Source organism: Giraffa tippelskirchi, chromosome 12 (assembly GCF_054371585.1).
Source record: "Giraffa tippelskirchi isolate mGirTip1 chromosome 12, T2T-mGirTip1v1.2.pri, whole genome shotgun sequence".
Classification (NCBI taxonomy): domain Eukaryota; kingdom Metazoa; phylum Chordata; class Mammalia; order Artiodactyla; family Giraffidae; genus Giraffa; species Giraffa tippelskirchi.
In genome coordinates this window covers 95,180,439-95,205,763 of record NC_137286.1, presented here as the reverse complement: position 1 = coordinate 95,205,763, position 25,325 = coordinate 95,180,439, and the positions used below count along the sequence as shown (strand labels likewise).

The following is a 25,325-nucleotide window of genomic DNA, read 5'->3' as shown; positions in this document are numbered from 1 at the left end:
TGCATTCCATGGGGTCACAAAGAGTTGGACATGACTGAGCGACTGAACTGAACTGATGAAAGATTGGAATAATAGGGTTCTTGAATGGTAAGTCTCACCTGTTTTTCTTCATTGTTATTTTAAAACATATTAACTATTTTCCTCTATCATATTTATTTCATATATTTTCCATGTTTTATATAAATTTTTATTATGAAGATTGTTAATGTTATTTTCATCTCAACAAATTTACCAGTCTTTTCCCCCTATTATTGCTCAGTGTTCCGCAGGAACTCTTTCATTCAAATAGATCACCAGTCTTTGAGAGGGAAAGCCATGTGTATAGGGTTTTGCATAAATTAAATGTCCACTTTACTTTTAAGCTTATAGAGTCCTGTCCACATGAAAACCCCTTTTAACCCTTGCTAAAGAGATTTAATATTCACATCATGTTTAAATTAATTATTAATACAAAAGTGTTTATTTAATTCATATGGAATTCAGTCATTATTTGATATTTATCTATTCCTTGATAGATTTTGTTTTAAAAATATTATTTTGATACTTGTGAAACATTTAAATTAATAATACACTGTAATTTACTTAATCACCTCCATTTTGAATACATGAAAGAATGAATGACTAAATATAAATAATTTTTTCTTTGGTTTTGCTTTTGCTAACTGTTGCTAAGTTGCTTTTCCAGAAGGATTCAGTTCCAACAAAAATAAAAGGTGCTAGTTTCATTGTATAGATAGACCATAAAATACAGAAGATTGTGTAATTTCTTTGTTGTCCTTTGTTGATTTATCAATGTTAAATAGAATTATTTTTATAAATTTTTGTCGTGTTTTTAAAATACCTTACTCTATTTTTGACTTTATAATTTTATTTTAAATACACAAAGGAATACAAACTATTAAATTATTTCACAATTTTGAAATAAAACAAATCTGTCAGGTTAAAAAAATCACACTAAAGTTAACCTTCATTTTTTCTGTTTTATATTTTTTATATTTTTCTTCATAGATTTGTTTAAAGTGTGCTGCATATGATTAATGTAGATTTACATGAATGAATAAAAGTTGACATAATTACGTCAAATCCTGTGATTTGAGGTTCAAATCAAGTCTCCATGGAGCAAAATATATCTGAGTTTATGTTAAATTTAAACAAATATTACCAAGCTTGCTCATAATTTTCAAGTGGTCTGAGATTCTTAGTGTGATAGAAACCATAACACTAGATTTTTGACCTCCAAATTGGATGGAACATGTTTGGCAGCAATGTAGGGACAAACGACTTGAATACTCAGATTTTAATTCATTGTGACTAACACTCAAAATATGGGCGATGTAGACAAGGTCTCATCAATCCAGTATGGCAAAATAATACTGTTGTTAATAGTTCAATTTCTTTTAAAAATCTATGCTTTAAATGGATAACTCAATTTAAGAGCTTTATCTGTCACAGCAACTATGAAACAAAGAAGGTAATAAACTTCATATGGATCATTTTTGGCAGTGAGAGATGCAGCAGAATTCCATCCATAGAGTGTTTTAATGAAAAAACCTGCTTGTCCAAAAGAGCAGACTGGGAATCAAAACGGCTCCCATGAATGAGGAGAGGCAGAGTGAAAATACAGAACCAGTAGTTGAAGCAAAAGTGAAAGTGAAAGTCGCTCAGTGGTGTCTGACTCTTTGCAACCCCATGGGCTGTACAGCCCATGGAATTCTCCAGGCCAGAGTACTGGAAGTGGGTAGCCTTTCCCTTCTCCAGGGGATCTTCCCAACCCAGGGATCGAACCCAGGTCTCCCATATTGCTGGCAGATTCTTTACCAGCTGAGCCATGAGGGAAGCCCAGTTGAAGCGAATAAGATGCAAACAGCTGCAAGTTAGCAAGGTTGTGCTAGGTAGGTAGTTTGAATGTCTGGCTACTATGAATTGGGTGTGAAAATTGAAAATTCCTCAGTTGTGTCTGACTCTTTGCCACCCCATGGACTGTAGCCCACCGGGCTCTTCTGTCCATGGATTTCTCCAGGCAAGAATACTGGAGTGGGTAGCCCTTCCCTTCTCCAGGGGATCTTCCCAACCCAGAGATTGAACCTGGGTCTCCTGCATTGCAGGTGGATTCTTTACCATTTGAACCATAGGGAATCCTCTGAATTGGGTGTGAGATTGGATCAGTTATTAATATGTTGAGAAGAGCAGAGGAGCTAAGCTAAGGAGTCATGTGACCTTGGCTCATCCAGTACCAGTGTGGCCTTCAGCACATCGTTCACCAGCTTCACTTTTAGACATAACATTACCTGTTTACTCACAGTATCAAGTGATCTTAATATGAAGAAAGAGCTTTGATAGAGTTAAAGTGATTTATAAATGAAAGGAGAAAATACCCTTTACTTGTATGATATTAAAAATGGAAACACGAATAATTATTAACTGTGGTTTTTATTTTTATATCAATAATGGGAATGTAAATTTGAGTATACAAATACTATTTTAGATTTTATATATGAACACCTAAAAGAATGGGCCTGTTGAATGGGTATCAGCTCAGTTCAGTTGAGTCGCTCAGTCATGTCCAACTCTTTGCAACCCCATGAACCACAGCACGCCAGGCCTCCCTGTCCATCACCAACTCCCAGAGTCCACCCAAACCCATGTCCATTGAGTCGGTGATGCCATCCAACCATCTCATCCTCTGTCGTCCCCTTCTCCTCCTGCCCCCAATCCTTCCCAGCATTAGGGTCTTTTCCAATGAGTCAGCTCTTCGCATGAGGGGGCCAAAGTATTGGAGCTTCAGCTTCAACATCAGTCCTTCCAATGAACACCCAAGACTGATCTCCTTTAGGATGGACTGGTTGGGTCTTCTTGCAGTCCAAGGGACTCTCAAGAGTCTTCTCCAACACCACAGTTCAAAAGCATCAATTCTTCGGTGCTCAGCTTTCTTTACAGTCCAACTCTCACATCCATACATGACCACTGGAAAAATGATAGCCTTGACTAGACGGACCTTTGTTGGCAAAGTAATGTCTCTGCTTTTTAATATGCTGTCTAGGTTGGTCATAACTTTCCTTCCAAGGAGTAAGCATCTTTTAATTTCATGGCTGCAATCACCATCAGCAGTGATTTTGGAGCCCCGAAAAATAAAGCCAGCCACTGTTTCTACTGTTCCCCTATCTATTTGCCATGAAGTGATGGACCGGATGCCATGATCTTAGTTTTCTGAATGTTGAGCTTTAAGCCAACTTTTTCACTCTCCTCTTTCACTTTCATCAAGAGGGTCTTTAGTTCTTCTTTGCTTTCTTCCATAAGGGTGGTGTCATCTGCATATCTGAGGTTATTGATATTTCTCCTGGCAATCTTGATTCCAGCTTGTGCTTCCTCCAGCCCAGTGTTTCTTATGATGTACTCTGCCTATAAGTTAAATAAGTAAGGTGACAATATACAGCCTTGACGTACTCCTTTTCCTATTTGGAACCAGTCTGTTGTTCCAATACCCAGTCTGTTGAATGGGTATAAGTTTCCTAAACTTTCTGTCCCTTGCATTAATTTCTATAATTATATAATTAAAGATTTCCCCAAAGGAACAACTCTCTATTTATACCTAATCTGCCCACTGTGGTGTTGGAGAAGCCTCTTGAGATTGCCTTGGACTTCAAGGAGATCCAACCAGTCAATCCTAAAGGAAATCAACCCTGAATATTCATTGGAAGTACTGATGCTGAAAGCTCCAATACTTTGGCCACCTGATGTGAAGAGCTGACTCATTGGAAAGACCCTGATTCTGGGAAAGGTTGAGAGCAGGAAAAGTGGAGCGAGAGAGGATCAGGTGGTTGGATGGCATCATCGACTCAATGGACATGAATCTGAGCAAACTCCAGGACGTACTGAAGGACAGGGAAGCCTGGGTATTGCAGTTCATGGGTCGCAAAGAGTCAGACGTGACTTAGAGATCGAAAAACAGCAACAACAACCTGCCCACATCTTCAATAATTTCTTGCTCTCACTGCCTTTTTCTGTTGTGATATGCAGAAGCATTATGACCTTTCACAGTAGTATTGACTTTTTCCTGTTACAAAAGCTATACATCCTTATTGCTGAAAGATTTTTAAAATGTCAAAACTACAAGAGGAAAACCAAAATTCCCCCAAAATCCCTCTACCCAGAGGTACACATTGTTTTTATTTCTACCCAAATATATATTCCTTTTCACTCTCTCTCTCTCAATACATATAAAATTAAGAGTGTGCTTTGCATTTTTTTAACAGTTGCAGGTTTTTATCGGAATACTGTAAATTACTTCAAGGAAGTCTGCATGCTCTGTGCGGGACTTTAACTTTTTAAGAAAAGGTGAGGCTTCTCAGAATACAATACTTCACTCATAATCCTACACAGTATCTGTGGTGATAGAGGCCAAATTTCAAAATAAAAAAAATTCCCAGAAAATTTAATAACATAGGTATTAATAATTTTGATTTCCTTCTGCGTACGATCTAAATCAGAATCGTTACCTTCACTAAAGCCTTTGATGTTTGATTTTATCTTGTCAGATTGTTCTTTGCCTGCTTTATTTTCATGAGTGATGATGGGGGTTTTTAATCTGCCATGTTCATCTATCTATTTGGCAAACTGTTACTTAATACCTAGGATGTGCATGGTATTATAGAGCCAGGAGAGGAAAACGTGACTAAAATTCTTTTTGATTGGAAAAGTAAAATCTGCCTAAAGAACAGGCTGGTATTCATGAAGTTTGAGAAGAAACTGAACTACAAAAGGCATCACAGTATAACAGACTGAAAAACTATTTTGTTTTAAAAGATCCAAATACAACAATTGTGGCTAGTTGAGCTTTTATATTTATATATTAGTAATCACATGAGGGAAAAACTAAAGGTAAAAAGTCTTCATTAAGAAGAATGAAACAATGTCATTTGCAGCAACCTGGATGGACCTGGAGATTATCATACGAAGTGAAGTCAGAGAAAAATAAATATCATATGGTATTGCTTATACACAATGCAGAAACTCTAAAAAACTACATAATTGAACTCATTTATAAAACAGAAACAAACTCACAAACTTAGAGAACGAATTTATGGTTACCAGTGGGGAAGAGTTGGGAAAGGACTAGACTGAGATTCGGGGACTGGCATGTACACACTGCTGTATTTAACATATATAACCACGCAGAACGGATGCATGTATGTGTATGGCTGAGTCCCTTTTCTGTCCACCTAGAACTATCACAACATTGTTAATCTGCTGTACTCCAATGTAAAATAAAAAGTTTATAAAAAGAAAATAACCAACAAGCACCTACTGGATAGCACAGGAAACTCTACCCAATATTCTGTAATAACCTACACGGGAAAAGAATTTGAAAAAGAATAGATACATGTGTCTGTTTAACTGAGTCACTTTGCTGTACACCTAACATTAAGACCACATTGTTAATCAACTATACTCCCATATAAAATTTTTAAAAATTAAAAAGAAAAAGTAACAACAAAAAAAAATTAGCAAGTTAAAGTAAATGAGGATAGCTATGCTCCATCACTGTCACATGATGCATTATATTGCTAAGTATTGATGAAAGGCAAGGCCACAAAAACTTGTCTTTTCAGGATAAAAACATAGCTCAGAAACTAAGGAGTGCTAGAGAAATAACTGGTTTTTCAGAACTTCTCCTTTGAGATTGCACAAAAATAACTAAACTAATGCTTGGAAAAATTCTAGGAAATAACAACGTGAAGCTAATGAGAAGAGACAGGTGCTAAGTCGTGTCAGCCTCGTAGCTGGACTTTCTCAGCTAAAGAAAAGCGAAGGGCACCTGGTCTTCTGAATGGAACGATGGCTTTATTTCATCCACAACTAAAGAAAATATTACCTAGGTTTTTGACTGGGTGCTAAGAAATACACAGCTAAACGGAAACAACCATATATTTTTTTCTTTTCTCCACTGAGTTTCTTTAGCAGTGAACTTGAATCTTTAGCTACAAGAATGAAAGACTTCAGAAATTTACGAGTTCTATTAGCAACCAGCTAAGAGACTTCTTAACCTCCACTTTAATGTGTCAAAAGTATGTATCAGGATAGGTGGAGGGGGAATATGTTACCAAAATAAGAAAACTTTGGGGCTTAATTCTTCATCTCTTAAGGCTCAGATAAAATATACAGAAAAAGCTAAGCTCTAGGAAAAATCAAAACAGACTCTGACTACAACACTAGTTATAGAATGAAAAATGATTTCCCCTGCTCTTGGCTCTTTGGATCAGAGTTGTGAAGAACGGAATGTCTCAGCATTATGGTGATCCCAAGATATCATTTTTGTCATTTTGCTATAGAATTAAGTATAGAAGAAATCCAAAGAAATATATCGTGGTGGTTTATAAATTTTTGTTTACTTTGGACAGTAATATTTCATCTGAATTAGGTGACCTGTAAAACATGCATTTGTACCAGGTAAAAATGGATAAATGTCATGGAAACTTGTGACATTTATGCCGCTTTACAAAATCTTGGCTAACAGGGTGGTGTGAAGCCATGTAATCCATTAAAAAGTAAGGAAAAATAATGTAGTGTGTGACTATTATTTTTGAGTCCATGCCAGGTGTTTAAACTAATGCTGATGTATTTTTAAGGCCTCAGATATTCGCCAGGTGGCAGTCTTCTCCTTAAGTGTGGTCAAAACAAACTTGATCTGCTTTATCTCATCTTTATTAAAAGAAACAGTGTGATTTATGGAAGGAGATGTTCTGCATCTATTCTCATAATGTTGCATTCAAATGACCTGCCTCCTCTGAACACATACTCCCTAAAATATCCCTAAAGGAACTTGTTTATTCTTCCATGAGATCATCGCTGATCATTTTCTTTTATCATGACTTTTCTTTTTCTTTCTCTGTATTCAGAGTGAAACTACATTGTGTCCGATGATTAGCAACATATTTTGACTATATTTATTTAGACTTCACTGTAGTCTTTCCAGGTGGCTCAGTGGTAAAGAATCCGCCGGCCGAAACAGGCGACAAGACGTGGGTTCAATCCCTGGGTTGGGAAGATCCCCTGGAGACAGAAATGGCAACCCACTCCAGTATTCTTGCCTGGAGAATCCCATGGACATAGGAGCCTGGTGGGCTACAGTCCCTGGGGTCACAAAAGAATAGGATGCTACTTAGTGACTGAGCACACACGCAGGCACGTAGACTTAGAAGCCTGGTCCATTTCCTTTCTCCTAAATTCTTAACGTGTCTGACGTAACAGTCAAGCTTCCTGGCTCCATCCAACCTCTCATCCATTCACAATTCCTCCCGACCACTGTGCAGATATTTAGGATTTCCTGCCTCTGAGATTACATCACCAGAATTCAACAAGTTTGCCTCCTGAGGTCTGCATCACCTAATCACCACTACTGAGCATCGTGATGTAAATGTCAGTCTTTAGACATAGATTAAATTAGCTACTTGGTTCCGAAATGAATGAATGAATGCTGCTGCTGACAATACTAATGCAAATGTAAATACACTAGGCACTCACTTTACCTGAAAGTGAAAGTGTAAGTTGCTCAGTTGTGTCCAACTCTTTGCGACCCCCATGGACTGTAGCCCTAACCTGCCCATGGAATTCTCCAGGCAAGAATACTGGAATGGGTTGCCATTCCCTTCTCCAGGGGATCTTCCTGACCCAGGGATGGAACCCAGGTCTCCCACATTGCAGGCAGATTCTTTACCTTCTGAGCTACCAGGGAAGCTCCCCTTTACATGAAATATTTAAAATTTCTAATTCTTATCATTTTGAGAGGTAGCCATTACCATTTTGCTTGTTTGTTTCAAGTTAAATAATCATCATTGGGTCATGCAAGTAGTAAGGGTATAGAACTAGGACTTGTATTCCTGTCTGTCTAAATCCAAACCTGATCCTCTTCTACCAGGAAACATTTCCTGTTATACAAAATTGAGCCTTAAAACATTTATTTATTTTTATATTTTTCCTTATTCTACAGAATGTTAAAGGCTGGAATTAAAGTAATGTTTATGACAAATATTTATATTTGATCCTAGACCAAAAAAAGTGAATTTTAATCCTGGTTCAAAAATGAATAATTTCAGTAATCTTGGGCCAGTCTCCTAAACTAGTATAAATTTTATTTTCTTCACACCTGTATAAGGTGATGGTTCTAGGAGTCAATGTGTGTGTGTGTGTGTGTGTGTGTGTGTGTGTGTGTGTGTGTTGGGGAAGTGGGGGTAGAAGAGGAGGAGAGAGGTGGTATAAGTTTGATATCAAAATGCCCTCTGATCTCTCAAAGTTAAACTTGAATCTTTGCTTTTTAGTTGAGATAATCAGACAGCATAGGTTTGGGTTAAGGAGATCATGGTATAGTAAAGCAAAAGTCATCCAAAACAGGTGCTAGAAGACATGATTTAACAAACATTTCCTGCAAGTCAAACATTAAGTTTATGCTGAAAAGCACTGAATAGAATATACTTTAAGTTTCTTTCCTAAAGCTAGTAACTTAAGGTCAGACTAGAAGAATCAAAGGTACCTCAGATGATAAAGAAGATGAATGGGCTCTGATACTCTAGAATAAAATATGCAAGAGAAGTACGTAAATACAATTGGAAATCAATATTGTCTGGAAAAACAAAATGGATGAGTATACATATTATAAATTATTACTTCTATTTATCTTGAAGTTGCAATTGATTGCTAGATTAGATTCCTTGAGGTCAAGGGCTACTATGTGGTCATATTTTAACACTATCTTGGCCACATAGGCAGCTAAAGGAATTTTAAAGATAGCAGAATATCCAGAAGAAATGGTAGGATTCCTTTACTGACTCTTTGCTCACCCAGACCATTCTCCTAACTTTGCTGTCTCTTTGAGTTGTTCTTCTTGTTGCTCCACTCCAGTGAACTTGGAGGAGCAAAAGCCGGTGACTCTGTACCAAGAATAATGTAATGATTCCACATTTGCTAGGCCTGTCAATGTGGATGATGACATATATACCCAGTTTCTCCGAGATCAGTGTGCCTGTATATAACTATACATAGGGCTTCCTGTGTGGCTCAGTGGTAAAGAATCCACTTGCCAATGCAGGAGACGTGAGTTTGATCCCTGAGTTGGGAAGATACCGTGGAGAAGAAAATGGCAACTCACTCCAGTATTCTTGCCTGGAAAATCCCATGGACAGAGGAGCCTGGCAGGCTACAGTTCATGGGTCACAAAAGAGTTGGACACGACTGAGAGACTAAAACAACAATTAAGATGAATATACATATAGATATGTATATAAAAGCACATATTTTTCTGATTTAAAAATAATACATGTTCATTGTAGAGATATTAGAAAAGACAGAAAAACACAAAAAAAGAAAAGCATGCACTTTATCCCAATATTCAGAGATAACTAATATTAACATTTTGCTGTGTATTTGTGACTGGCATCCAATGACCCTCACCACCTTATATTCATGCCCTTGTACAAGAAGACTCCGTCCACATTAAATCAGGCTGATCTGCGTGAGCATTAAAATTATTTGAAACTGGAAATGAGGAATAATATGATTCTATACTACTCGTGCTTGGCAAAAAACATTTTATGTGATTTTTCCAGATAAACTTTAGAATCTCTTTCACACCTAAGAAACCATCTATGATTTTTAACACAAGCAGTTCCAGTTTCCATTATTTTTATTATGAAGGGGTGTGCATGCATATATGTGTGTATACATACGTGTGTGTATCTGTACATGGATATGTGTGTGCCCCTTGGTATCTTTGGGGATGGGTTCTAGGACTTCCACCCTGGATACCTCCACACACACATACATATGGGCTTCCCCGATGGCTCAGCAAGTGAAGAGTCTGTCTGCAATGCAGGAGACATATGAGACGTGGGTTCAATCCCTGGATTGTGATGATCCCCTGGAGTAAGATATGGCAACCGACTCCAGTATTCTTGCCTGAAGAATCCCATGGACAGAGAAGCCCCACGGGCTATAGTTCATGGGGTCACAGAGAGTCGGACATGACTGAGCATGCGCGCGCGCGCACACACACACACACACACACACACACACACACACACACACACACACACACACACACACACACACACACACACATACTGTGCTATGCTAGGACACAACTTAGTGACTAAAAAACAACAAAATAATTGATTAAGGTGATTAATGAAAATGAACTCCCAAAAGTTTTTCACCAAAGCTCACATTTTAAAGTTTAGTTTCCCCTTGCTCTTAAAGTGAAAGTCGCTCTGTCGTGTCCAACTCTTTGCGACCCCATTGACTGTAACCAGTAAATCCTCTGTCCATGGGATTTGGAGGCAAGAAGACCAGTGTGGGTTGCCATTCCTTTCTCCACGGGATATTCCTGACTCAGGGATTGAACCCTGGTCTCTTGCACTGCTTCTTTACTGATTGAGCCACCAGTATCCCCTCTCTCTTGGTGGTGGTGGTGGTTTAGTCACTAAGTCGTGTCTGGCTCTTGCGACCCCATGGACAGTAGCCTGCCAGGCTCCTCTGTCCATGGGATTCTCTAGGCAAGAATACTGGAGTGGGTAGCCATTTCCTTTTCCAGGGGATCTTCCCAACCCAGGAATTGAATCCAGGTCTCCTGCATTACAGGCAGATTCTTTACCAACTGAGCTATAAGGGAAGCCCCTCTCTCTTACTTTAACATAAATTCAGTCTTCATACAAGTGCTAAGGCTTCTCAAGGAATTTACTTTGAAGAACTTTTAGCCTCTTCAACACACATAAGCATTTTTAATTAAATTGAATTGAATAAGTATAAAATGCTTAGATGACATCAGGGTGGAGGTACATGTACTAAGCTCTCTAAATGCCAGCCGTATTAGTGTGCTAACTTTCCAATCTTTACAACAACCTGGTGAGCGGGGACTATAATCTCCTTCTTATTTATGAGAAAGTCAAGGCTCAAACAATTTGCCTGAGATGATAAAATAGGATTTACAGCCACATCTTTCTCTCTCAAACCTCTTTACCATCTTTCCCTCCTTCCTTGTCCACAACAGAAAATAAGGACTCTGTCTTGTATTTTCTCACCGTCAGATGGAAATGCCTCAATGCTTGAAGCTTTGCTTTATTGGTTGAGATTGTTTTTCATACTTTGTTTTCACTTGAGTTTCAGAAGGAGCTAAACGCTTTTTTCTCTTGTGTGTTCCAAACATATTTAATGATGCTGCTGATGACTTTTATAAAAAGTGTGATATGTTGAGAGGAAGGAACAAGAGAATTCTGGAGGACTGCTTATCTATAATTTGCTGGTCATCAAGAAAAAGAAAATGTCAATGTGTATTATCTTATGAGTCAGAATGACCAGTTAGCTTAAACCACTTTATCATATTAACAGTGAAACATAGTCCATCTTTTAAAAATTCTTCCATTTAGGGCAGAATCATTCAGATTACTCATGATTGCCATTTGCCAACTGACTAAAGGAAATCTAGGCTCTATCTAGGTTGTAATAACATTTAAATTCCCTGGTGTGGAATAATAGGAATCAATTTAATTTTTAGACTTTCAAAGTACTTATTAGTAAAAATAATTTACATTGGTTTCTACTTGACATTATAAAGATCACGTGGGGGATAATTTTCAGTTTTTTCATATTAATGGTGGACAATATTATAAACATTTTCTATTGATATTTTCCATCCAGAAATAAAGAAAGGATAATTGATGATGTATCCACCTATGTCTCACAATAGATAAGTATTTTGGGAAGTTGTTGTCGTTTAGTCACTAAGTTACGTCCAACTCTGTGACCCCATGGACTGTAGCTCGCCAGGCTCCTCTGTCCATGGAATTCTTCAGGCAGGAATACTGGAGAGGGTTGCAATTCCTTCCTCCAGGGGATCTTCCCAACCCAGGGATTGAAATCTTGTCTCCTTCATTGCAGGCGGATTCTTTACCATCTGAACCACCAGGGAAGGAGAACATCTTGAATACTTTATAATTCTCTCTTGCGTTTGCTTTCACTCTCTCTCTGGGTTTTGATAGTGAATATGATGATGGTATTTAGTTTCACCTACTGTGAATATCCAGGATGTAACAGAAACAAATCAAAAAGGGTAACCTCAACTGGTTAACCACTGAGGAAGTGGAAATGTTTTCTCTCTGCAAGGGGCAGCTCTAAAGACTAGAACATATAGGATGTCTTAGCACAGGACATTTTAAAAGGAGTATATGAAGTTCATGAGTCTGCAGAAGTAAATTACTTGCTCCGAAGTCCAGAAACTAAAATCAAATGAAGACAAGAGATAAAAGTAAACTCGATCTCTTCCCAGTAGCCCAGGATATATTTATTAGCATCGATATCAATTAAAAACATCCCTTATTTTTAGTCAGCAGGGTATATTTTGGGTTGGATGCATATTTACATTAACTTGCTCATGCCAATCTCCTATTTCATCCTTTGATTTCCTGATTACATAATAGGTACTCTTTCTAAAGCCACAAATCACATTAGCACATCCACAGAAATTATTTTTTGAAATCCCCTAGGTGCACTGAGATAGAAAGGAAAAGGGTAAACAATTAAATTCTCCTTTGCTCTCCCTAAATAGGGTTTCTAGTTCCAATAGTGGCATTTTTCAAATGAAAAAGAAGGCATGCACTCCAGAAGGTAAATTGCCAGTGCTGAACTTTTTTAGTGTATGTTGTATCATTAGTATATTTGTTTGTCAATAGGAAGACAGAGATTATGACATAATATAGTAATAACAGTATATTATGCTGTTTTTACATGTCACCTTATAAAACACTTTTACAGAACTTTAGCACCACCAGACATTAAGAAGCAAGTAAGTAAATTCTATGATTCCAATTAATACCGAGAAAACTAAGGCTCAGAATGATTTTCAGAGGCTTGTCCTGTTAGCAAGTGTTGAACAGGGCTAGAAGTCAGCATATCTGTCACTCAACTCTACTCTTCCCTGGCATTTCATAGCTTCTAATTACTTCTAATGACTTAGTATCTATTGAGCAACTAAATTATAAATGGTATCATAATATTCAAGATAGAGGCACAGCCTAAATATGTAACTCTAGAGGCTCTTTTAAATTTATGTAACTCACATCCTAAATTAGGATAATTAGCTAATCATTTAAATGATTCCTATCCAAATTGGCATAGTGGCTGGAGCCAGATAGCCTGGTGATTATCTTTTGTGACTCTTGAGTTCCAGCACCGATATTTCCTGGTTCTATGATCTGGGATGTGTCACTAATACTTTTTTGTGCCTTCATTTCCTCATCTGTAAAGGGGGAGAACAATAGGACCAACCTTTACCAGATAATGTGAAGATGAAATGAGATAATGCAAATAAAATTCTTATCATGAAATACTGGCATGATGACAAGTTCAATGAATATTCATCATTCAGGCTATCTTCAGGTTGGATGCTAGATATTGGTTTATAGATTCTTTTGGTCAGGTTAAATCCTAAATACTTTTCCCTCTTCTGTAAAACAAAGTGGTTGGGTTAGATGATCTCCAGGGTCTCTTGAAATTATAAAATCTGGTACTCTTTTTAGTGGGGCTTTCAAATCAAAATTTCTTCCATTGAAAAGCTCTAGGATCTTAACTACTGAATGGATAAGTAATGTTTAGCAAAGTATTTTTCCCAAAGAAGGGAAAATATAATAAATGCATTAGTGAAATTGGAAAATTATTTTGTATTAAATACCACTTTTATTGACTATGCCAAAGCCTTTGACTGTGTGGATCACAATAAACTGTGAAAATTCTTAAAGAGATGGGAATACCAGACCATCTGACCTGTCTCTTGAGAAACCTGTATGCAGGTCAGGAAGCAACAGTTAGAACTGGACATGGAACAACAGACCGGTTCCGAATAGGAAAAGGAGTACGTCAAGGCTGTATATTGTCACCCTGCTTATTTAACTTATATGCAGAGTACATCATGAGAAACGCTGGGCTGGAAGAAACACAAGCTGGAATCAAGATTGCAGGGAGAAATATCAATAACCTCAGATATGCAGATGATACCACCCTTATGGCAGAAAGTGAAGGAGAACCAAAGAGCCTCTTGATGAAAGTGAAAGAGGAGAGTGAAAAAGTTGGCTTAAAGCTCAACGTTCAGAAAACTAAGATCATGGTATCTGGTCCCATCACTTCATGGCAAATAGATGGGGAAACAGTGGAAACAGTGTCAGACTTTATTCTTTTGGGCTCCAAAATCACTGCTGATGGTGATTGCAGCCATGAAATTAAAAGATGCTTACTCCTTGGAAAGAAGGTTATGGCCAACCTAGATAGCATATTTAAAAGCAGAGACATTACTTTGCCAAAAAAGTTCCGTCTAGTCAAGGCTATGGTTTTTCCAGTAGTCATGTATGGATATGAGAGTTGGACAGTGAAGAAAGCTGAGCGGCAAAGAATTGATGCTTTTGAACTGTGGTGTTGGAGAAGACTCTTGAGAGTCCCTTGGACTGAAAGAAGATCCAACCAGTCCATCCTAAAGGAGATCAGTTCTGGGTATTCATTGGAAGGACTGATGTTGCAGCTGAAACTCCAATACTTTGGCCACCTCATGCGAAGAGTTGACTCATTGGAAAAGACCCTGATGCTGGGAAGGATTGGGGGCAGGAGGAGAAGGGGAAAACAGAGGATGAGATGGCTGGATGGCATCACTGACTCGATGGACATGGGTTTGGGTAGACTCCAGGAGTTGGTGATGGACAGGGAGGCCTGGAGTGCTGCGACTCATTGGGTCGCAAAGAGTCGGACATGACTGAGCGACTGAACTGAACTGAAATACCACTTAATCACTCATGTTTAAGGTAATTATTTGAAATCTCCCAAAAGCAAGGTTGTCATGGTATAATTCAACCATACCCAACATGAGGTATACAACTATAGGTTCTGTAGGTTTCAACATTCTCTAAGTCAGCGGTTCTCAAAGTGATGTCTCCAGACCAGAAGCATTAGTGTCACTTTCATACTTGTGAGAAACACAAGTCCCAGGGATCCCTTCCAGACCAGCTATATCAGACTCTTGCGGCAGGATCCTGCAAACTGGAGTAACAAGCCCTCTTAGAAATGTTGATGGTAATGAAGACTCAGTACTAGTGTCTAAGTGAAGAGTGAAAAAGAAAGTTCTGCTTCTGATAAACATTTACTGAAGCAGCTGAAACTGAAATTGAATCTGGCCTTAGAAGACATCAAAGAGAAAGGTCTGCTAGAAATAATTAGAAGTCAAGTAACCCATCAGCTGACTGAAAAAAGGGAGATGAGAAGTCACTGTTGGTTATTTCCTATGGAGAAATAAGCCACTAAGGACGTTAAAGAAAAGTTCAGTAAAATCAGCAGAGAATATCAGAGTAATGATTCCAGCCAGGAAGCAGCCTCAGTAAGAATACATAATGTTCCATCTTCCTGCCCAGTGTGGAGAAGAACAGGTTCTCCATGCTGCATACTGCATGAAAAGAAATAAAGTATTACTCTTTCCATTTTTTATAGTAAAAATGAAAACACTAAGAACTCAATGCCTTGATTTATGAAGAAGTACATGAAATAGGGAAGGAAATATTTAATAATCTGTGCCCATGTATTTATCTGGAAAAATCTAAATATCTTCATTAGATGTGGCATTGAGAAAAGCTTTTAACATACTAACCATCATAAACATTTAAACACTTTACAAGGGAAAGGACATACAACCAATGTCAAAGTGACTGGAAGACAGGTGACTTTATGCACTTCAAGGTCCTCCTTATCATCTGTATATCAATCCCAAACCCCTTTCTTAAGTCCAAAATGTCTGATAATCTCCTAGATGTCAATGTCAAGAAAGCAAAAGCTGAGTATATCCAAGCAGGTCTCACACACCTCTTTTAGAGTCTCTACCTCAGTTACTGGAATCAACTTTCCCCAGTTATAAACCAAACATTCGTCCTTCTTCTTCAGGCCTTTCTCCTGCTCCTCTGATGCCCTCCACCCAGTAATGTTTTGTATTTACCACGTCTAGTCAGTTTAGTTTCATAATTTCCCAAGGACTGATTTCTCTTTTCCATTGTGATTACATTTGCTCATATTCCCATGATATTTTTCCTGTCTCTCTTCACAACTGTACTCTAGAAAACAAAAATCATGTCTCCTTCCTAGTGATGGGGCTCAGACCTGGCCCCAAAAGTATATGCAAATTGTAAACTGTTCCCTGGCGAATGTACTGGAAGAGTAAGCCAAGTAATCTGAAATCTCAAGCCCGCATGATTTCGGGAGGCAATCACACATTGCATCTTATTCCAGAGAAAGAAATTAACATGTGACACATTCGTCAAAGAAGAGTCTATTTCCTGATCCACATCTGTCACATTTTAAGTTCTAAGTAAGTGGTGTTCTAATCATCAGATTTGTGTGTTTTTATAATAGATCCTTTTCCTTGACTCATTTTAAGACAGTTATGCTGATTTTGACCACTTGGATATTATTGTTCTTAGGTTTTAACACTCAGCTTCAGTGACCTCAACAAAATTAATGGTAATGTGTTCCAGGGTCTTTGAGGGTGGCCTGTAAGACTGCAAATTAGGCAGAGTAAACACAAAATGGCTTTCGTGATCACAAGAATCATCTAAGGAATTACAATTTATGAGATAAAAATCCTGTCAAGAATTTATTTGTTACCTACCAGATGCTGGCTAATGGAAACTTTTATTCCAAATGATGTTGGCCACGCTTAAGAGACGCATTGTCTAAGTAAGTCACAAATAAACAGCCAAGCCCTAATTGGGTTCGACTGCCCCCCTCTTTCCCCCACAAACCCCAAGGACCTCTTTTATGTGCCATACTGTATACATTTCCTGGTGTAACAACCTCACTTTTGTTGTACAAGATACCAGGAACTCAGGTAGGTTGGAGTTGCTCTTTCCGAATTACACAATTCAAACCAAAAGATACAACTTTTGTTGATTCTCGGTGTCTTTGCTGAAGAGGAATTCTAGAATGTGCAAACAGAAAAGGAAAATTCTTGGCTTATGAATTGATATAAAAGAAATCCTCCAGAAACGCAAGGCCTGGGATATTTCAGACTCCTGACAGATTGCAAACCTTTACTGCCTTTTATTAATGATCAGGGTTCCAGATCAAGTGCCCCTAAAAAGCCAAGACCTACTTGTCAGACTAGAGTTTAGCTCAGAAGTTGAACATCTTCCAACAAACAATCTCATAATAGCAGATATCTTCTCCAGACACCAAATTACTTTGGCCAGCACAAATGTCATTGACTAAAGAGACACTGAAATGTTTGGTCACTGTTCTTTAGACAATAAAATAAAGAAGATTATATAGTAATAAGCAGGAAAACCACAATAGCAATTTTGTTCTATAGACCTGTTACAATCTTAAATGATCTAGACACACAGTCCCAAATCTGTCTCATGGTTGCTCTTATAGATAATAAACAAGAGGGTATACAATATAAGATCATTGTTATTAGGAAATGCAAATACTTTAGGAGTATGATTGTACAAGGTGTTTCAAATTCACAAGATGACTGGGGAAGTAGCACCTGAACTTACACAGATAAGAACAGATTCCTACTCATTCCTGTCTAAGTGTCCAGTGTTTCTCTAGTGGTGGAAGACTGGGATGTAACATAACATATGTCTTTAAACATTACCACTGCCTGTCTACCCCTGTCAAGGATTGTACAAGTTGGAAAATTTTTGTCTTACAAACTGATACAAGAGAAATCGTCCAGAAATACATGGCCTGGGATATTTCAGACTCCTGCCAGATTGCAAACCTTTGCAAACCTTTACTACCTTTTACTAATAATCAGAGTTCAGATCAATAAGGTAGGAAGGTAACCCAAACAACTGGATATGAAACAAAAAATGAAAAACCAGTAAAGCAAAAAGTAAAGAAGTATTGTTATTGTGGAGTGTTGTTTTGTCAAAGTTTGGAGCCAGGTGAGGGAAAAGGGTGCCTGATGGTGAGACATAAGAATGGGCCAAAGAACACAGACTTTTAGGGAGATCTTTTCAGGAGACATCCAGCCTTGAAATTCTTGTCCTAATCATGGCAATGATTCTGATCAAAGTCCTCCAGTAAAGCAAAGATAATGGTATTAATAGCTACAGCAGGTCTTGCTTTAAAAGAATGTAATGTCTCTAAGGTGGCTTAGTTGGTAAAGAATCTGCCTGCAGTGCAGGAGACCCAGGTTCAATCCCTAGATTGGTAAGATCCCCTGGAGAAGGAAATGGCAACCCACTCCAGGATTCTTGCCTGAGAAATACCGTGGACAGAGGAGCCTGGTGGGGCTACAGTCCATGGGGTCGCAAAGAGTCAGACACGACGTAGTGAGTAAACCACAATGTCTCTAAGAGTCCATCATTTACAGAAAATTTTGCGCCTTTATCAAATAGAACAGAAACTGCTAGAGGTGTAGTAACACATGTTTTTATAAGATTTTACTTGAAAGAACAGATTTTGAGCCACTGAAATATATGCAATGTCTTCTGCAATTAGTCAGTGAGACTTGATGTGGGGAAGTGAAGAGTTCAATGTGAAAGGATAAAGGATCAAATAGTTCGGATACAGGGCAGTACCAGGGAAGAATGCAGACAGACAAAAATAGATTCCTTATTCATTTCTGTCTATGATTTTTCCACTTCGTTAGAAGTAAAAAATAGGGAGATAACAGGAATAAAAATCAGATAGTATTTATAATCACATACCATTTTAGCTTAGTTTCTACTGATGACATTAAGATACAGCTACATTTTGCCAATAGTAAGTGTGATATATTAAATCTACAGTCAGTTATTTTCTAGTAATCTTTTTTGCTTTTTTAAAAAATTTGTCTCCATTTAAAAGAATCCATTAGAGTTTGCTAAAAAGCAGTATTAGAGTTAGATGCACAACTCACTTTTGCAATAAGATATAGAATTCCAGGACAGGCAAGAAGATTAAAAAGAAAAATAGCAAAAGAATTCAGCTTGTTTCTGCAGAATCTTCAGAAAATGAAGGACAAGGAGAAAACACCCACATATACACAGTAGCGCCCGCCCCCAAATTTATATACTATTACATAAACATGTCCCTAATGTATGGGAAGCCGCCATAGGTTACTTAGTTTTGCTTTGGTTCTCATTAAAGTCTGATCAGCCAGGGTAAGAGGTGCGGGTGAGGGTGACTTTTGGAGAGTATAAAATGTGTACTTAGCAGTAGCTTTTCATCATAATAGTTTGATTTCAGTGCTAATATTTCTTAAAATTGGGGGAGAATTTGAACATCCATAGAAACCTTCTGCATGTAAAATAAATGAAAACCAGTATTTTTGCAAGTACCTGTTTTTCTCCACTGGGTTTTTTGTGGTTCAGCAACAGCTCGACAGCTCCCACGACTTCTTTCCTGATAGCATGTAATAGGGCGTCTCCAACATAGACGTTAAAGCTTAAGAGGAGTTCAATGAGCTCCAAGTTCTCATTTTCAATTGCAATGAGAAGAGCAGTTCTTCCAAGAGGATCGATGCAATTAATATTGATTTTAAAATAAATTTCAGCTTCTTCTAGGGATTTCTTGACGCTTGCATAATCTCCCTTTTCCACAGCATTTAGGTAGGCTTTCTCGGAGGGTGAGAGTTCAGATTCTGCTCGGACTATCCTGAGAGGGATGCGGTCCCTATAGGGGGCGTTAACATTTCTTTTGTAATAGAACTGCGCCATGTTCATGTCATGCTATGTCTTTGTCTCTGAAAGTGCAAACAAAAACCAAGACACACAAGGATTAGGGTTAGCACATTTTTTAATGATTCTGCATCACATTTAACTCACAACGATGCCAATAATAATGATAAAACTTAATTATTAAGAAGTTAGTTTCCCTTTAAACCATGTAAGTAGGTAATAATTATTCAGTGATCTCAAAACACAGGTTACAAAAGTTCTTATCTAAGAAGAATAAAGAGAGGCTAATATTTGGCTAGTTACTTTTTCAAATTTTAAGTCTTTATTGAATTTGTTACAGTATTGTTTCTGTTTTATGCCTTGATATTTTAGCCATGAGGAATGTGGGATCTTAGCCCCCCAACCAGGGATCGAACTTGCCCTTCCTGTGTTGGAAGGTAAGTCAGAACCACTGAATCACCAGGGAAGTTCCATGACGAGTTGCTTTTAAATATGACTTTAAAACTAACATTTGTCAGGGGTTGCACCTGTAATTTTTAAAAATTATTTACAAAATTTATCATAAACACATACTGTTTTTAACAGAGAACCTTGAAAGTCAAAGGCTGTACCTTGAGGCCACAAAATGGACCAGGGATTTTCAAGTATGTCATTCACTATAAGTTTTGCTCATCTTGAAGATGCTGTTGAGATTACAGAATATCTACATCTCGGCAAAATGTTTTTTTGTTTTCATTTCTATTTCTAATGTTTGTAAGAACTGACATTAAAGTTTCTGTGACTTAGTGATATTAATGTCAATAAAATATCATACCAAGCCTGATGAGTATAATTGTATTTTTTTCCTCTTATAAATAAATTAATTGAGGAAGAAAGAATGTGAACTGATGGTATTATCAAGATGTATCTAGGCAATTTAATTTCCAAAGGAAACATTTAGAAAGGGATTAAATATATGGTTTATTATGAAAATGCTATTTTTCTTAATTCCCTTACCTCCAAAGCACAGAATAAACCACAAGTCAGGAATATATTTATTGTAAAATGTAATATTATTTTGAAGTTACAGTTAAGATACAGTTGAAGATGAGGAAATTACTTCAAATAAATTAAACTGTCATCTCAAAATAGATTAATAAAAAATATCCAATGTCTCTCAAAATCTTGCTGATTTCATAATCATCTTAATGATACAAAGTTTATAAAAATGTATTGCTCTGAGCATAACTTCTTTATTTCTGTTAGTTCCTGACTTTATATGTACAGTCTAAACTATTTTATTATTCTATGTCATTAATATTCAACTCACATGTTTATTTACATACATTTGTTTATCAAATTAAAATGAATGGGGCATTCTAGGTACCTGAATATGCATATTTATCTTAATTGATCTTATCATTTTATAACTCAACCGGATTTGAATAATGCTTTAACTGTAGATTAAATATGCATTGCGTTAACAAATGTGATTATATTTAATGCAATGTTCTCAATTTGAGAAATTATGCATTGTTTGCATGCTGCCTTGATTTAACAGTAATTTCAGTTACCAAGCAGTTAAGCTTTAATTTTTGATGTCCAGATTATTCATCATGATTTCTCAAATATCTAGGTTCAAAGTCTAATATACAATGCTGTACATTCACAATTTGTTCCTTTCTGGCATATTAGATTCAGCATTTTATTAAGGCCTCTTCATAGACAAAGCAAAAAGTGGCAATCTTATAATCCAAAACATTTTTCTCAAATGTTTCCCATCTTACCAATCATTTTGTTTAAAATGTATTATGATCAACTATATAGCATGATATACATTTATTTTCACAATTGGAGACAGAGTGTTGTGAGTTCTTTAAATGGCAATATTACTTTTTTGGAGGAAGATGAAAAGTAATACTGGTTTTCAAATGTATTCATTTTCCATGTTCATATTTATTGATTGAACTTGATTATAATTTCAGTATTTGGAGGATGCTTTAAATTACTAGAGTAACAGGAATAAAATTTATATTATTAGATAATTAAGACAACTTAATATTCCTCAGATATAACCAAAGCTTCAATAAATCAACATCATTATGATGTTACATATCTCATTTTAATTTTCTAACCCCAAATGTACCATATATATATCTGTTGATGTTTATTCACTAAGTCGTGTCTGACTCTGTGACCCCTTTGTTGTTGTTTAGTAGCCAACTTTTGTCGGATTGTTTGTGACCCCGTGGACTGTAGCCCACCAGGCTCCTTTGTCCATGGGATTTTCCAGGCAGGAATAGAGTGAGTTGCTATTTCCTACTCCAGATACGCATCAGTGGTAGCATTAAAATATTCGCCTTAAGAAGGCAATTGTCACCCACTTTCCCAGTACTTCTTGTCTATTCGTGTCAGCATCTATAAGATATGTGTGATCAATGATGTAGTCGTCACATGGCAATTTTATCAAGACTATAATATAAATACCTTATAATGATAATAACTGCCATTTATATTCTATTTCAGCAGTATACATTCTCTATTACCTTACTCTTTGTCCTTCATTTTCTAGAGTTGAATCTGAAGTTTCTCACCACAACATTTTTGCTTAAGACTAATGTTTGATTGTTGCCCAAAATAGAAATTAAAATAAAAGTATGAGCATACACACACACAGACTATAAGAAATTCATGTGAATTATGACCCAATCAGGGTTAGGAATCAGTCTCAAAGATGGAAAAACTGGATTTTATTTTATTGCATTTGCTTTATTTTATTACTTTATTTTATTTCTATTGGTATCCAATAGAAATTAGATAGTAAACAGCATTATCCTTTTCAGAGTGCAAGATGTTGGTGACAATGAAGGGATTAGTGGACAACATAGAAGATATACAAGAAATTGGGTGAAAAGAGGAGATAGATAATGAGAAATTAGACTTATTAAAACCCATTTCATTTAATCCAGATAACTGCCATAAATGTAAACTGCACAAGTATGTTTCAAAAAAAAGTAATATAATATTGAGATAAAGATATATACAGTGGGATATTACTTGGCCATAAAAAAGGAATTGAAATTGGATCATTGTAGAGATGTGGATGGACCTAGAATCTGTCACACAGTTTCAAGTAAGTCAGAAATAGAAAAACAAATATTGTATATTAATGCATGTGGAATATAGAAGAATGGTACAGATTAACCTACTTGCAGGGCAGGAATAGAGAAACAGTGTAGAGAATGGACAGCTGGACATGGTGGAGATGGGAAGGGGAGGTTGGGATGAATTGGGAGATTAATATTGACATACATACACTACCACGTGTAAAACAGATAGCTGGTGGGAACCTGCTATATAGCAAAGGAGGCTCAGCTCAGTGCTCTGTGATGACCTAGAGGGATGGGATGAAGGGAGGGTGGGAGGCTCAAGAGGGAGGGAATATATGTATACATATAGCTGATTCACTTTGTTGTACAGCAGAAACTAACACAACATTGCAAAGCAATTATACTTCAATAAAAAAGATATATTCTAGTCCACATCATATTTAAGTTGTGAATTGGGTATGAGACTTTCCATTAAACAACCTGTCTCTCCATCCATAAAGTGAGAAAAACAATACTCATGAAGGACAGATGAGAAGAATCAGGAGAGTTTGTGCTAAGAAAGACCATTTATCTGCTATCTTTTTTCAAATGTCCTGGATCAGAAAAAAGTTAGAATTCATGTTGGGAAGGCTAGATGGATTTAAAATACATTTAAAATGTAAATATATAAAATACAAAATTGAGTTATTTATAATGGAATAGTAAAATATAGAGAAAGAGAAAAGGAGAGGGAGAGAAAAGATGGAGCAACTCTGATTGATGACTAAAAGCTTTAAAAAGTAAGGAAGAGTATATAATTTTTCAGTACATCGACTTGTCCTTCCGGATTGAGATGCAGTGATACTAACTGAAGGACAAAAATCAAGGTTAACAATTTAAAAATGTGATATATGAATGCAATCGCAAAGAGAAGGTGCTGATAAGGCTGATGGTTCCTGAGGTGACACTCTTATCAGAAACTATGGAATTGCTACTGGATAGAAAGTCTGTAAAAGAACATGGGACTCAGTGAAGCACATATACTGATCTCCAATGTGGAAATAAAAGCCTCTTCCTGGTCCTACACTTTCAGAATGAACTTTCTGAGGGGGAGAAAAGATATTTTTTCCCCATAAGTTACAGAGTTTAGCAGATCCTTTGATTTCAATGATCCCTGTATGATGCATAAACTGGAAGTGAAATGGCTACTTCATCAAGTTATGTTTCAAGGACTTGGAAGAGATATGGAACGTGATGGAGAAAAACTCAAATCTTGCACATGAATTTTAAATTAACCTAATATTTATTTTCCCTAAATATGTTCAGGACTTAAGAAACAAAAATGTGAGAGAGCTTCACCTTGACATCAATCTCAAGAGAAATTTTTAAAAATTGTCCCTAGATATGAAAACTGCAGTTATCTAAACAACTTGAAGATACACAGGAAAACAAAAGTTCCAGATATTTATAGAGATCAGAAGGCATGTTCCCTAAAGGATGAGCTTAGGCGCGTGGTGGAAAGAACAGGGAACTTGAATTCTGAAGAACACAAAGAAAAGAAAATACACAGAAATCTCCACTCTTGAGTGAACATTATTAAAAGTAAAATAAAATTTCCCCAAACAACTTCCTTTTTTTTCTTGTCACTTTTGATTCCCTAACTGCCAGAAGATACATCTGTACAGGTGTGAGCTCATGATACAGTGAGAAATAAAGACTCCTTTTTTGTTAGGATAGTACGGCACATATCTAGGTTGTATTTGTATTTTTTTTCTGAAATCTGACAGGAAATAACAATTTCCCAGATGACTTATTCACACTCAAACTTATTTGGATTTTTTTCTTGCTATTGGTGTAGTATGTAATATCAATAATCTTTGGCATAATGCATCGTACACATAAAAGCATAATGCTCTCATTTTAACTATCATTCCTAATTCCAGGCCCTTTTCTTCATCATCTTTCACACGACTACACCAATATCCTTCTAATAATCTCACTGATATTGCATCCTCCCTGTTTAGCCTCCACAATGCCACATGCCTAATAGTTCTAAAATATAAATCTGATTCAATCACTCTTGTACTTATAATCCTTAAATGACTCATAACAATTCACAGGAAAAATAATAACCTATTATAGAATATGGGACTTGCATGATCTGGCTTTTAATGCTTTCTTAGGTGTATCTCCCAAGTCAATCACTGAAAAACCTTATTTTACACTGACAGGAATCCCAACTACTTGGCCACTACAGCTCTAAGCATTTTCTCATACTGTTCTTTAGAATAGGAATACTGTTCCTCCCCTTGAGCCTTCTGGCAACTCCTGCCAAATTTTAAAACCTCTGTGAACTATCATAGCCTCTGTGGATTTTTCTTCTCTTCCTCTTAAGGCAGAGTTAATGACCTCTTTTATGCATTTTCATAAACCCTGTGTACTCCTTAGATTTAGAACTTTTTTTCTTTTTACTGTGTAAGAGATTGTGACTTATACAGCATTGCATCTCAATCCAAAGCAAGTGGTTACTGCCCCAAATTTGCTGATGAACCAACAAATTAATGACTATATTTTTAGA

General features: G+C 36.8%; 1 protein-coding gene across 8 annotated transcripts in view; it reads right to left on the bottom strand.

Annotated features, from left to right (window-relative positions):
* The window catches only part of TRPC4 (transient receptor potential cation channel subfamily C member 4), a 196,269-nt gene that overhangs the window by 117,772 nt on the left and 53,172 nt on the right, over positions 1-25,325 (bottom strand). For all 8 annotated transcript variants that reach the window (XM_081551738.1, XM_081551735.1, XM_081551736.1 and 5 more), the window contains one exon: positions 19,341-19,744. In XM_081551738.1, coding sequence (XP_081407864.1) covers positions 19,341-19,724 — 384 coding nt within the window. In that variant the 5' untranslated portion in view covers positions 19,725-19,744. The remainder of the gene's footprint in view (positions 1-19,340; positions 19,745-25,325) is intronic.